The sequence below is a fragment of the Miniopterus natalensis genome, chromosome 3 (genome assembly GCF_054644295.1).
Source record: "Miniopterus natalensis isolate mMinNat1 chromosome 3, mMinNat1.hap1, whole genome shotgun sequence".
Taxonomy (NCBI): Eukaryota; Metazoa; Chordata; class Mammalia; order Chiroptera; family Miniopteridae; genus Miniopterus; species Miniopterus natalensis.
Window position 1 is genome coordinate 2,266,918 of NC_142083.1, and position 13,822 is coordinate 2,280,739.

At 44.3% G+C, this 13,822-nt stretch overlaps 1 protein-coding gene across 1 annotated transcript in view; it reads right to left on the minus strand.

Moving 5' to 3' along the window:
* NDUFS4 (NADH:ubiquinone oxidoreductase subunit S4) overlaps positions 1–13,330 on the minus strand; it is a 71,065-nt gene extending 57,735 nt beyond the window's left edge. Inside the window, exon 1 of the mRNA XM_087815257.1 lies at positions 13,240–13,330. Coding sequence (XP_087671383.1) covers positions 13,240–13,325 — 86 coding nt within the window. The 5' untranslated portion in view covers positions 13,326–13,330. The remainder of the gene's footprint in view (positions 1–13,239) is intronic.
* Between the last annotated feature and the right edge of the window lie 492 nt (positions 13,331–13,822).

Here is a 13,822-nt window from a genome sequence, read left to right on the forward strand (position 1 = left end):
CACCCAGTAGCTGGCTTTAAAGACTTCACTGGGGGAAGGCAGACACACAAGCAATAATTCAATGTCACTGCTCTGAATGCTAGTGGTAATTTCTATAATAATGGTATACAACAAGGTGTTTTGCTATTTGAGGAGGAACAACTGTGCACTGGGGAGAGAGGGGTGTGGTGGGATGCACAGGATGGTCAGGAAAAACTTCCTTATCAACGTGGCCTGTGCTGTCCACTTTGTTTCCATTGAGTATCCACTGTTACAGGATTGAGAAGGGAATTTTAAAAACATATGGCATATTAATTCACATCTAGTGCCTATTATGTGTGGTACAGTCTTGACAAACATGTTCATAGTTTATTTTTAAATTAGGTATAACACCACAAAGCCAGTAGTTTAGATTTTGGTTTAAAAGTCATGAATTCTTTATTTTTTAAAAAATGTTTATTTTTCCACCAATGCTTCTTATTGCGTCTCCTCTCAACTCCCTTCCAGTAAATTAAACAAAATGGGAAAATTTAACAGTATTTACAATATTCCAAAATGCCTTAAACCCTAATAGATTCCATTTTTATTTGCTTTTATTTCTAAAATAAATAAAATTAAACAAATTTTACTAGTTAAGTACAATCATTTGGTTTAATGTGGACTACAACAGCAGAATGTTAATCCTCGATCTCAAAGTCAGGGTTTATTCTGTGTATCGAGCACTTTACCATTCCAACATCCACAGCGTAATAGCCACATAACTATCTATTACAGAAAAAAATTTACTTTATCCATGGCAATTACTTAAATTTACAATACATTTCCATCTTTCCTATTGTTTCTTTGATGGAAAACTTTAAAGTCCTAGTAAAATCCCAAACTGCACAAAAACCTTCCTGACAGAATCCCACTCAGTTTTACTCCGTAAGACAGAGTCTGCAACACTATGATCTGATAAAAGGCAGAGGCAGGGCAAAGCATGAACCTGTAAGTCATCATTTTTCAGTGACCTATGACAGCGCTGTGCATGGCAGCTACATTTAAAACCCACGTAGTATATAACAAGGAAAACAAATATCTCAAATGCTATCCAGCTTAAGAAGATGCTGTGAAATATTTTTATTTCTGTATTATTTCTATGTTATTTCATAATTTCTATATTATTTCATAATCAAATGAGCACACAGCTGTTTACTGAGTACCAGCTTCATGCTAATTGCTGTGTTACACTATGAAAACACAGAGGTGAAGAAGAAACAGGTCCTGCTCTCAAAGATCTTAAGTCTGGTGGGAAACAGAGAAGGGAACAGGCCATCACAATGGAACCTAAGTACTGGCAAGAGGTAAGCACAGGGGGCTCTAAGATCACATCCTAAGCTGTGAATTCAAATAAGGATCCTTAGAGAAAGTGGTGCTTAAAGTGCCACCTAAAGGCTGAAAAGAACTTAAGGAGGCAAAGGGTGTGGAGGTATGTGGGGGCAGGGAAGACAGCGGGAAGGCAAAATTAACTGTCCACTCGGACAGAACCTGAATTATAAGAGAGCAAGCAAGCATGCGAGTGTGAGTGAGCGTCAGGATCGCAAGTAGTCCAGATCCCTAAGACACAGTCTTGTATGGCTGGAGACTGAGCCAGAGGGACTGATGCGAGGATGAACGGGTAGAAGGTGTGAGCGGAGAATACGCAGGCACACTGGTGGGAAGCTCGGGCTCTAACCCACAGGCTAAGGAACTACAGTTGCAGTAAGGATGGAAACTGAATGAGTCAGGAAAAAGAGTACTAGGATTGAATGGCTCATTGACAGAAGGCTGAGAGAGGAGACAACAGTGATCCACAGGTTCCTGGCTGAGATAACTGGTGGGGGGGGAGGGGGAAGAGTGTAGCAGAGGAGATAACCACCAAACTGTGTCAGACGCAATGTGATCGACATGCCCGTGGGGACCCCGAGTGGAGGTCCCAGTTAGTTCTAAGGGTATAAAATTCAAAAAAAAGGTACAGTCACATCTTACATGAAGAGCAGGTCCTCAAGTCAGTGTGCTAGGCAAAAACTGCAAATAGTAAAATTATCCTTGGAAATCCTTTAGGAAGCCCCACTGACCCCCCGCCCTGTGGAGACCCACATACCGTCTCGTAATAACCCAAACCTCTAGCGCTGGAACACACTGCCTTTTCTTTGGTTGAGTACTAAACGATCACTAAGTAGAATAATGAGAGAATGAACTTGAATTTCTAAATGTTTTAAAAATATTTTCTACTCTTTTAGTTGCCATGTATATGTGCTGACTTCCTTGAGTGAGAGGTGTGTATGATGCAGATGAACTATACACGCGCAGGCTTTAGTGTAAACAGACGGCAGCTAAAGCCATGGTAGATGGCGATACAGAGAGAGTGCTCAGGTTCCTATTGCAGCCATAGCAAGTCACCACAGGGCTGGAGGGATGAAACAGTAGGGCTTATTCTCTTAAGAGTTCTGGAGGTCCTCGATGCAGAACAAGTCTCCCAGGGCTCATATCAATGCGTCCTCCAGGCTGTCCTTCTGCAGGCTCCAGGGAGAATCTGCTCCTGCCTTTTCCAGCTTTGGGAGGCTGCTGGCACCCCTGAGCACATGGGCACAGCACTGTCTCTGCTTCCATGCATTTCCCTCTCCTCGGACTCCTCCCACATGCTTCTCAGAGGAACCATTGTGATTACCTGGGGCCCACTGGGATCATGCAGGAAAACCTCTCAAGAGGCTCAACTTCATATCTGCAAAGTCCCCAGGTTTCGGAGATTAGGGTGAACATATTGGGGTGCAGATAGTCAACACAGAGAGTATGCAAAGAATAAGATATTGGTAATTCTCTAGCTCTTAAATTGGACGGTGGGTCCACACAAATTCACTTTGCCGTCATCCTTCTTAACATGCACAGAGGTTACATATACTCATGTGTATGTAAGCTTTATGTAACATAAAACATTTAAAAAAAATAAAGAGCTATATATCAAACTCAGAAACACTGACAGTTCAAGGAATGGGCAAACGATGATGGGCGTTCAAAGAGAACTGAGAAGGAGGAAAAATAAAACAGAAATCAAAGGAAGAATCTTTCAAGAACGAGAGTCGTCGTTTTGGACTGCCAAGGTCACGTAAGATAAGGACTGAGAAGCGTCTATTCATTTAGCAGCAGGGTCACTGTCAACCTTGATGAAAGCTATTTCAGTGGGATGACGGGTGCTGAAAATAGGCTGCATGAAGCTGCGAGGGCATGGGAGGTCACAATCTGGAAAAAGCCAGGTGCAGGCCATACTTTTATAGACTCATGAGTAAAATACTGTTAATAAACAGAGAAAAATCCAAGATGCTCTGGTAATCCAGAAAGGGGAGCTAGAATCTAGGAAAGATTTATGAAATGAATAAAAAAGGTGGGGAAGGAAGAAAGGAACAAAAAGAAAGAGGAAGGTAAAAAAGGAGCCACAGAAGAAGTGGTGGTGGTGGTGGTGATGATGATGATGATGATGACGACAATGGTGTTGTTACTGCTACAATTTATGAGGCACTTAATGTATGCCAGGCACTGCCCTAAGGACTTCATAGACTTTACGAAACAGATTACTATGTCCATGTTATAAAACAGAAAACAGACACAGAATAGGCAGAGAGAGAGGACACGTCAGAGCTAGGACTCCAATGCTGGTAAAGCCAACTTCAAATGTGTGCTCCTAACTACTACGTTACACTGATGTGTTGGATCCAAGAGAGCAGTTCAAGTACGACAAAGCTAATACAGTCAAAGCTAATAACAGGAGTTAATAGAAAATCTCCAGAAAATAGTTTTTCCCAAAGCTAAAGTTAAAGACAATAGTTAGAGATTATTAAGGGAACTGGCCTCATCAACAGTTTGAACTCAAAGCCAAAAGATTATATTTGGGACCAAAATTAAAACATGAGCCCTAAGGAGGGGTGGCCTACAAGCAGTACCTAAGATGTACTTAAATCATGAACTTCATCAGCAATTGAGGGAAGAGGAAGCTGGAATCTGTGAAATAACCTCAGATACATGTTGTGTCCATCCAGGTGCTAACTATGCACTAAAGTGGCTGAAATATGAATAAGACAGAAGACAAGGCTGCACCACAGCAATCAGCCAGAGATGTGGGGCAGGGGCAAGAGCCTAAAAGTCAACTGTGGAAAAAGTCTCTGTTTTGAGTCATTGAGGCAGTATTAGTGAAGAGAAAATGTACACTCACTCAAAGAGCATCATCCAGGTTACTGGCCACTAGCTGTATTGTTACATTCTCAAAGAAAGCTCTGTAGGTATATCTTTGTTTGCTGGGGTGTTACGCACATACACAAAGCCCATCTACAAGTAAAAGGTACTGTTAAAAGAATGAAAAGATAAAACAAAGTGGGAGAAAATATTTGCAAACCATAGATCTATAACAAAGGACTTGTATTGAGAATATTTTAAGAACTCATGAAGCTCAACAAGAAAATAACACATATAGTTCAAAGAAAAATACTGGCAAATGGAATATATTCTAAGGACTCCCGAGAGGGAGTAAAACACTGAGAAATGTGGGCATTAACAAAGGGTGAGCAAGCTGGACGCGCCAAGGCTGGAGCAGGCCTGGGGAGAAATGAGTGAGGGAGGGCTGGTATCTTCCACGGTCTGAAGGGCTGACATGTGCACGGGCATGAGGGGGTCAGAATTTCTTTATATAGCATAAAAAGGAAATATCATTTGCAACAAGTCTAAAAGTATAGAGGGTTTTCTTGGGCTACCAGAAATTCACCATATATTCCTCAACTGCTAGATAATCAAGAAGCAGGAGTTTCTAGAGATTCTTGCATTAAATAAAGGTGGAACAGGAGGATCCTAGAATTTTGTTCCAACTCCAACATTATATGAATCGATCAACTCTAACTTCTAGAGTTAACCTATCAAAGAAGAAGGCACCAAACATCATAAAAGGTATCCCTTCCTGCCAAAATATCACCTTTCATTGTGCAAAAGTAAATATTATAAAGTACTTTAAGTTCCAAATTTTAAAAGAGACTAAATAAATAATAAAATCTTAACAAAAAACATATTGAGACCTATTTAAATCTATAAATCTCATTTGTACTAAGGATATTAAAATTAAATTTAAATTACTAATGTCTAATTAAATCTCATTCCATTAGAATTAAAAGACAAAAGATATAAAAGTAAATTTCATGCAAATTTATATAAGTATTTTAAAGAAATCTCTTGAAAAAGAAGTGCTCTTTCACACAAAGGGTGGTAGCCCTCAAAAGAGCCAAAACATCTGCATTCACTTTAAAGCTCGTCAAGACAGACTGACGTTTTTAGGAGAAGCATATGGCTTGCTGAACAGTCATCTAGAACAGAATCTTTTGTCTGGTAAGCCCTATTCAAGGTCCATTTACTTATGTATGGAGTGGCTGAATAAAGGGAAAAACATATTTTTGAGTCCTAGAAAATACAAAGAAATAAACTCTTCATCTAGCTTTGTTAAGGATACGGCAAAACATGTTACAAAGGCAGCCAGGTCTTTCCTTTCAAAGGCACTGCTCTCAACATCTGAACAATCCTAAGAAATCAATGAAAGAAAAGAACTCTAGAAAAGCATGAAACTTTCTCAGAGAACTACATCCACCAAGACCACCTCCCTAAAAGAAGTATTTCCATTTTAAAGGGTGAAACACTTTCTTCTCAAAACTTCGAAGGGCAGAGTTCAACAGCTGCACTGTATTAAACCTGAGCCCTTCCAAAAGGAAGAACCCGGGTCTCTGGAGAGCAGCAACTCGGCCTGCTGTCTCCAAAATTCTCAAAATGCCTGCTCTGCCTCAAAGGAAAGTTTCTCCAAGAAAAAGCCTCTATCCAGTCCATGTGCGAAAAGCATAAAACTTACTTTAGATGAGGAAAATATGCAAAGATGGATGCATTTTTGTTTGTTTCTGGAAATTTCCACCCCTCCCCCAAGGAAAAATGCATTTTGAAGTTGTTCAAGATATAGGATGGAAACTTTTTTTTTTAAAGTAGTTTTCAGCCCTAGCTTCCCATTAGAATCACCAATAAAGCTAAGCCTCAACCTAAACTTACTGAACCAATATATATCGGGACCAAGGCATCTGCATTTTGTATGCACACAACAGGTGATTCTGAAGCACAGCAGGGTTTAAAAACCACTGAAACAGATGGAGCACGATCCCATAAGGAAAAAACAAGTCTAATGAGTAAAGGCGGGAAGAAAAGGTCACATCTGAGCAACTAACTGGTTCTAAAGAACCTAAGGTTTTATTCACATATCAAAACACTCATACCAGACAACAGAAGGGGATGCAAATAGAACTCTGAGCTGCTCTCGTGCCACCACTTAAAGGACAGAAGATCTAAAACACTTTCCTAAAGCACCCAGATATTTAGATGAGAGTTGCTTTGAAAAATGTGGCCACTGAGTAATTCAGGTACAAGAAAGTTCCATGAGAATCCCCGGTAACTAAAGAAGAAACGTCATAATAAGAGCTCATGTGCTAACGTAATTATCCATCAGCCTTAAAAAAGCTCAAGGCTTTAACCAAAAAGCAAACTTCAGCCATCAGCAGAGCTTCATTAACCCGGCTTCATTTTACACACAATTCCAACAGGTCTACTTGCTTGATACTCAAACCCATGATAAACCCAAAGGGTAGTGAAACTGCTAGAAGAGAAGCAGACCTGTCCAGGAAGGACCCAAAACATTATTAAACAGCAGGCCCAAGAAGTCAGAAAGCTAAAGACACCTGATAGTTTTCAGGCAGCAGAACACAGCAACTGTTTTTCCTAATGACCACTGGAGCAAGACAATGAAAAACTATGTTCAGTTTTCCTGTAATGCATACATTACAAGTATTTTGTTTAAGACAGTAAGAAAGTATAAAAATCAAGTCACCTACAGAAAGTCTCTCACCAAAAATAATTACAAAATTTACAGGAAAAAATCCTAACTGAAAAACAAACAAAAGGAAAATACCTAATTTCTCAATTGGAGACTCACTGTATAAAAGGAACAGTGGAGCGAAAGTCCAGAGCATCAGATAGTCTCTCAAATAAAGAACATACTTTATACTAAAAAGGAAAAGAAATCAGGGAAAATACTGATTTACCACTATCAGACATAGTATTTCTCACTGCAAAAGTCACCATACCCTTTAGACTGCTAACCCAGGCTATTTCCTAGTTAACGAGGAATGCCTCGGAGACGTTGCGGGCCAGGTCCAGACCACCGCAACAACGCAGGTAGTAATCTTTCTGCTGGTGGAGGGTCTTGCCTTCAATTTGTAAAAAGCACATCTGTGAAGCACAATAAAGCCATGCCCAATAAAACGAGGTATGCCTGTAAACTGAAAAATCTGTTTCCTCACCTGAAGAAACTGAGAATAAGAACACCTGAGTCCACAGGATTATTATGAAAAATACAGGAGATAATGTAGGTAAAGGCCTTGGCACAGTGGCTAGTATACAGTAAGAAATAAATGTTAGATGCTATTATTAATTTGTGCTCAGAATAAATACCATAAAAATGAGTCTCAACTTTCACCAAGGGATAGGATATATTTTAGAAGCTCTTCCACTTGAACTGTCTTACTCTGTCTCTGCTGACGTGTGTTACCTGGGAACAGAGATGCTCTGTTTTTCTCCACTAGGCCCCATGGCTTATAAACTTCTAAAAACTCCATGTAAAGTAACTTGCAGAGAGCAAGTCTAATAATCAAATTTAGTTACTACTATTCCAAAAAGCTCTCATGTTTCATGAGTACCCTTTTCCAAATAAATTCATTTCCACCTCTTTTAATTTGAATACAAAAGAGGAGTCAGGACTCTTGCCAAGGAAATGTATGAGTACAAAAAATATATATTTATAAGACAAGTTTAATCCAGAAGTAAACAGCTTTGGGTATTTGAATATCCTAAACTCAGACCATCACAAATAATTAGAAAAGAGTAGGTGTAGATATTTCAGACCCACATTTATGTAGGTTAGCACCTACTTGGCCTTCACGGATGTGTCTGTTCATAGAAATACTGCTGTGGCTTCCTCCTTTTCCTCATGACCACCCATCTCTAAATATGTACTTAGTCATCTTCATAAGCACTTACCTGGCAAGTGTGAGCCATTACACTAGGTGCCATTTAGTACAAAAAATAAATAAAAACTGTTTTCCAGCCTTCTGAAAGCCTGTGACCTCACTACTGATACATCAGCCCACGTGTTAATACCTGCTCATATACGTGTGTGTGCATGCATGTGTGTGCGTACAGAGTCAGTACAGGTTGTCATGCTGGTGTGTGTGTGCGTACAGAGTCAGTACAGGTTCTCATGCTGGTGTGTGTGTGTGTACAGAGTCAGTAAAGGTTGTCATGCTGGTGTGTGTGTGCATACAGAGTCAGTACAGGTTCTCATGCTGGTGTGTGTGTGTGCGTACAGAGTCAGTACGGGTTGTCATGCTGGTGTGTGTGTGTGTACAGAGTCAGTACAGGTTCTCATGCTGGGGGGTGTGTGTGTGTGTGTGTGTGTGTGTGTGTGTGTACAGAGTCAGTATAGGTTGTCATGCTGGTGTGTGTGTGTGTGTGTACAGAGTCAGTACAGGTTGTCATGCTGGTCTGTGTGTGTGTACAGAGTCAGTACAGGTTGTCATGCTGGGGTGTGTGTGTGCGTACAGAGTCAGTACGGGTTGTCATGCTGGTCTGTGTGTGTGTGCGTACAGAGTCAGTACGGGTTGTCATGCTGGTCTGTGTGTGTGTACAGAGTCAGTACAGGTTCTCATGCTGGTGTGTATGTGTGTGTACAGAGTCAGTACAGGTTGTCATGCTGGTGTGTGTGTGTACAAAGTCAGTACAGGTTCTCATGCTAGTGTGTGTGTGTGTGTGTACAGAGTCAGTACAGGTTGTCATGCTGGTGTGTGTGTGTGTACAGAGTCAGTACAGGTTGTCATGCTGAGGCAGCCAACAATCCGAACACCTTCGTGGCATACCCCACACAGAGGCTTATTTCTCAGTCATTTTATATATTTTACGCAGCCTACGAGAATCAGCTTCTCTCTGCTGCATGCTACCTTCACCCCAGGACCTAGGCTAGAGACCTGACTCAGGATGCATCCATCTCACAGCAGAGGAAAAGGAGAGACCCGGTGAAACAGGGACCGCTCCTCAGGCTAGGGAACACTCCTCAGGCTGTTGCTAGACAAGTCACTACATTTCCAGTAACATTTCACTGGCCAAAGAAGTGACTTGGCCAAGGGGCAGTGACATATAATCCTGTCCTAGGAAATGGAAGCCAGTATTTTAAACAGTAATTCCATCCATCACCAAGATTAAAGAACAATGCTCAGGCTTGAATGAACATAAATTCACATTTACTTAGGTAAGGTTTACTATGTGCCAGACACTATTCTAATATTTATTAGTATTAAAACATTTACTTCTCCTAAGAATTATTCAACAAAGATACTGCTACTGATGAAACAGGCCAACTAATTATGGGTATTTTTTAATGAGGGAAATAAGCCAAACAATGAAATGGATTAGAAGGCACTTAAGAAACACTTCAAGCTCACAATACTTGGCTTTGATATGTTCCAAAGGCAGCAAAAGTAGCTGCCCTTCAGAGAGGAATTTGTTTATCCAGCTTACCTGAAGTAAAGCCAATCTATTGGTTTTAAATGTCCTAAACGTTTCCCAAATTTGGGCTGAGACACTTTCTCAGCAAGGTGTAATATACAGAGAACTCTTGTCAACCTTAGGACCTCTTCCTCATTGGGGGTTCCTGCAGCCTCATAATTTCATACTGGCTTATCTAATGCAGAAAACAAATAAACAAAAAACCAGAAACAGCAACAGGGCAGAGCTATAGGTTGGAGCACAAAACAGGCCTGAAAATATACCTAGTCACCACCACAGTCATTCACACCTGCTGCAGACCCTAAGGAGCTGTGAGGTGAACACAAGACTCAGTCCAAATTCAGAAGTGATGAGACAGGGCAGGATGAGATAAGTATACATGAATAGGTTAAAGAAAACAAAACAAAAACCGCTGCATCAGATGTCTGCCAGGAGTCCTAAGTATTGCTATTTTGAAACAGGGTGCCATTTTATCTGGCTTTCAGGTTAACATCCTCAATAGTCAAACTTACCCTGGACAATCCCTTAGGAAAGTCAGGGAAAGGAAGGATCCCTGCAGGCCATTTATCAGGGTTTCCCCCGCTCTCTTCAGTCCAGGGAAACGAGAGGCAGGAGGAAACTGAGACTCGCTCTAGAGCAGGACTCAGCTACTAGATCAGCTGAATCACCTGCTTTGTTCAAGTAATTTTTCTCTCTCATGTGTATGTTTTGGAATTTTTGGTTTGCTTTTTAAATTTTTTACTGATATAGTATCATTAAATTTATAAGTTAACCGTTAACTGTTTCTTTCCTTCTACTGATAGCTCCTTTCTCCAATGTTTATATTTTTTCACTACTCTCCTTACCAAGTGCCTTACTCCCTTCATCTGAAACATCATATCATTTGCAACTGTTTTCCACACATTATTGGTTCTCTTTCCACATTCAGTCTTTTCAGATCATTATTCTCAAAGCACAAGGAAGGACAGTGCTTAAGGACGAACAGCAAATAACACGTAAGGGAAAAGGCCACACATTTTCCTTGAAATGAGATGAACAGCATAAACTCTTTGGGTAAAAAAGTGGTACAGAAAGCAAATAAATGTGTCATTTGACTTGTGTTTAAAATTTGTTTTCCTTGGCTTTTAAGTTTTTTACAGTGTGAAACAAAAGTCATCTTATGTGACCTAAATTTTTATTTTCTTTCCAAATCTCTTCTAAGACGTTTGCAAGCAGGAACTCTTTAAATCTGGGTAAGTAGTATTAACTATCGTCAAAGTTTCCAAAATGTAATAACTTAACTTCAACTACTTTCCTGGCTGGCATACGGCCATGTTTTGATGAGCCATGCACCAGTGGACCCTTCAAATCTGTTGAAGGGCAACTGTGGATACCTTATTATTTGGGAATGCAAAGTGAATATACATAATGTCTAGGAGAGCAAGCACTAAATTGAGTCACCTCTAGTCTAGCCCTACGTCACCCATGAGGCACCTGACCTTAGAGAAATACTTTCCTTTCTTCAAGTCCCCCATAGGCAGAAGTTAACTGCAAACTTATTCCCCTTTCCCCAATCTTAGCACCCTTATTTTTCAATGACCCCGTTATACATATAACTCTGACGACCACCTTCAGGCCTTCCCATAACCCACTGACCTTGCCCAAAACCCACATTTAAAACCTTCATAAAAATTACCTCCAAAAATCCTTTCTAACTCCAGTTCTAACCCTCTGCATTCCCTGTTTATTTACTACAACACTGAATTAATTAGCATCTTAACCACTCCCATTAGTCCCACGCCCCTCACATCAGTCCACCCAGTCCTTTGGTCACTGTTCCTATCATATAATCTCTATAGAAGTCCTGGTTTGTGTTTATACTAACAAGCTGTGAAACAGCAATAAGACACCAATTATTCACAGACAAGAATGTGTATGTGTGTGTGCTGTCGTGTTAGGGCTGCAAAAAATTTGGGAAAATAGGGAAATCGAGGATTAAGTAATGTAGTCTGTAGACACACACAAAAAAATCATCATCACAAAAATGCTTCAAGACAAAACAATAACAACAAAAACTTCTGAATTACTGCAAGGCTTCAATAAAATTCTGGATGGGGATACCCCCCAGCATAACGACCAGCCTTCAAAAAATTAACTTCCAATATTTTCACCAACATTGATTTCCCACCAAGTGTCCTTCCCAAGCAGTCGGATGCGTAAATCAATGTTTCAGTTCAGAAACCTAATCAACACCACTGAAAGCAAAGAGGACTTCACCCCCCCCCCCCCCGGTAAGGACCGGAGTGACAGGCCAACAGGTGACTTCACTGCCCAGGTAAGGACTAGAGTGATGGACATGCAGGTGCATTCACCCCCAAGTAAGGATGGCAGTGACAGGCCGGCAGGTGCATTCACCCCAGGTAAGGATGGGAGTGATGGGACAGCAGGTGAATTCACCCCTCACCCCAAGTAAGAATGGGAATAGTGGGACAGCAGGTGACTTCACCCCCAGCTAAGGTCAGGAGTGACAGCCAGCAGGTGCTTTCACCCTCAGGTAAGGATGGGAGTAACAGGACAGCAGGTGCTTTCACCCCCAGGTAAGAATGGGGATGATGGGACAGCAGGTGACTTCACCCCCAGGTAAGGTCAGGAGTGATGGGACAGCAGGTGACTTCACCCCCAGGTAAGGAGGGGGTGACGGCCGGCAGGTGACTTCACCCCCAGGTAAGGATGGAGGTGACGGCCGGCAGGTGACTTCACCCCCAGGTAAGGGTGGGGGTGACGGCCGGCAGGTGACTTCACCCCCAGGTAAGGTCGGGGGTGACGGCCGGCAGGTGACTTCACCCCCAGGTAAGGTCGGGGGTGACGGCCGGCAGGTGACTTCACCCCCAGGTAAGGAGGGGATGACGGCCGGCAGGTGACTTCACCCCCAGGTAAGGTCAGGGGTGACGGTCGGCAGGTGACTTCACCCCCAGGGAAGGGTGGGGGTGACGGCCGGCAGGTGACTTCACCCCCAGGTAAGGTCGGGGGTGACGGCCGGCAGGTGACTTCACCCCCAGGTAAGGAGGGGGTGACGGCCGGCAGGTGACTTCACCCCCAGGTAAGGTCAGGGGTGACGGCCGGCAGGTGACTTCACCCCCAGGTAAGGTCAGGGGTGACGGCCGGCAGGTGACTTCACCCCCAGGTAAGGGTGGGGGTGACGGCCGGCAGGTGACTTCACCCCCAGGTAAGGTCGGGGGTGACGGCCGGCAGGTGACTTCACCCCCAGGTAAGGAGGGGGTGACGGCCGGCAGGTGACTTCACCCCCAGGTAAGGAGGGGGTGACGGCCGGCAGGTGCCCTCCCCCAGGTAAGGCCGGGAGCGGCCGCGGGCAGGGAGACCCGGAGGGTGCGGGCCGGGGAGCCGGGGAGACTCCGCCCCTCCCCTGGGTCCCGCAGCCGCTCGGGGACGCCCGCCGCAGACCTGCCCGCGGCGCAGGACGAACGCCCCGGAAACCTGGCGCCCCCGCCTCGCCGCGCGCCCGGCTCCCCGCGGCCTCCCCGCAGCGCCGCCCGCGGCCGCCCCGGGCCCGCCGCTCAGGCCCCGCAGGAGCGGAGGAGGCGCCGGGAGCCTGAGGAGGACGCCGGGCAGGCCCGTTACCTGCTCGGGACGCGGAGGACTGCGGCCGCGGCCCCCCGGCCCCACAGCGCGCGCCGCAGCGCCTCTGACATTGAGACCGCCGCCATCTTGCCGCCCGCGCCGGACGGCGCCGCGCGAGGGACAAACCTCCTCAGCCGCGGCCGCGGCGCGGGGGGCGGGGCCGGGACCGGGGGCGGGGCCGGGGGCGGGGCCTGGGGCGGGGGCGGGCTCCGGCTGAGCTCCGCACGGCGTGTGCAGAAGAGGGCGAGGCCCGGGTGCAGGAACGTGCAGGGCCGCCTTCGGTGCAGAGTGCCCCCGAAAAAGCAGCGTTTTTTGTTGTTATGACTGCTGATTTAATGAAAAGGCCGAAAGAAAAGCCTTGAAAATTTACACACCTGCAACTCATAATTGTTTCAAAGGGCTCCGGGTACTGAGGGCCGAGCCCACTGGAAGGGCCGGGGGGCCTCTGGCTCTTGAGAACCTAAAGCAGTATTTTTGCAAAGTGTTGCCAGATTGAGGGCGCAGGACCCCGGCAGGGCCGGGCCCCAGTGCTGTGCGGTCCCTGCACCATCCCAGCTTCCAAGCGGAGGCCCTGCCCCGCGGC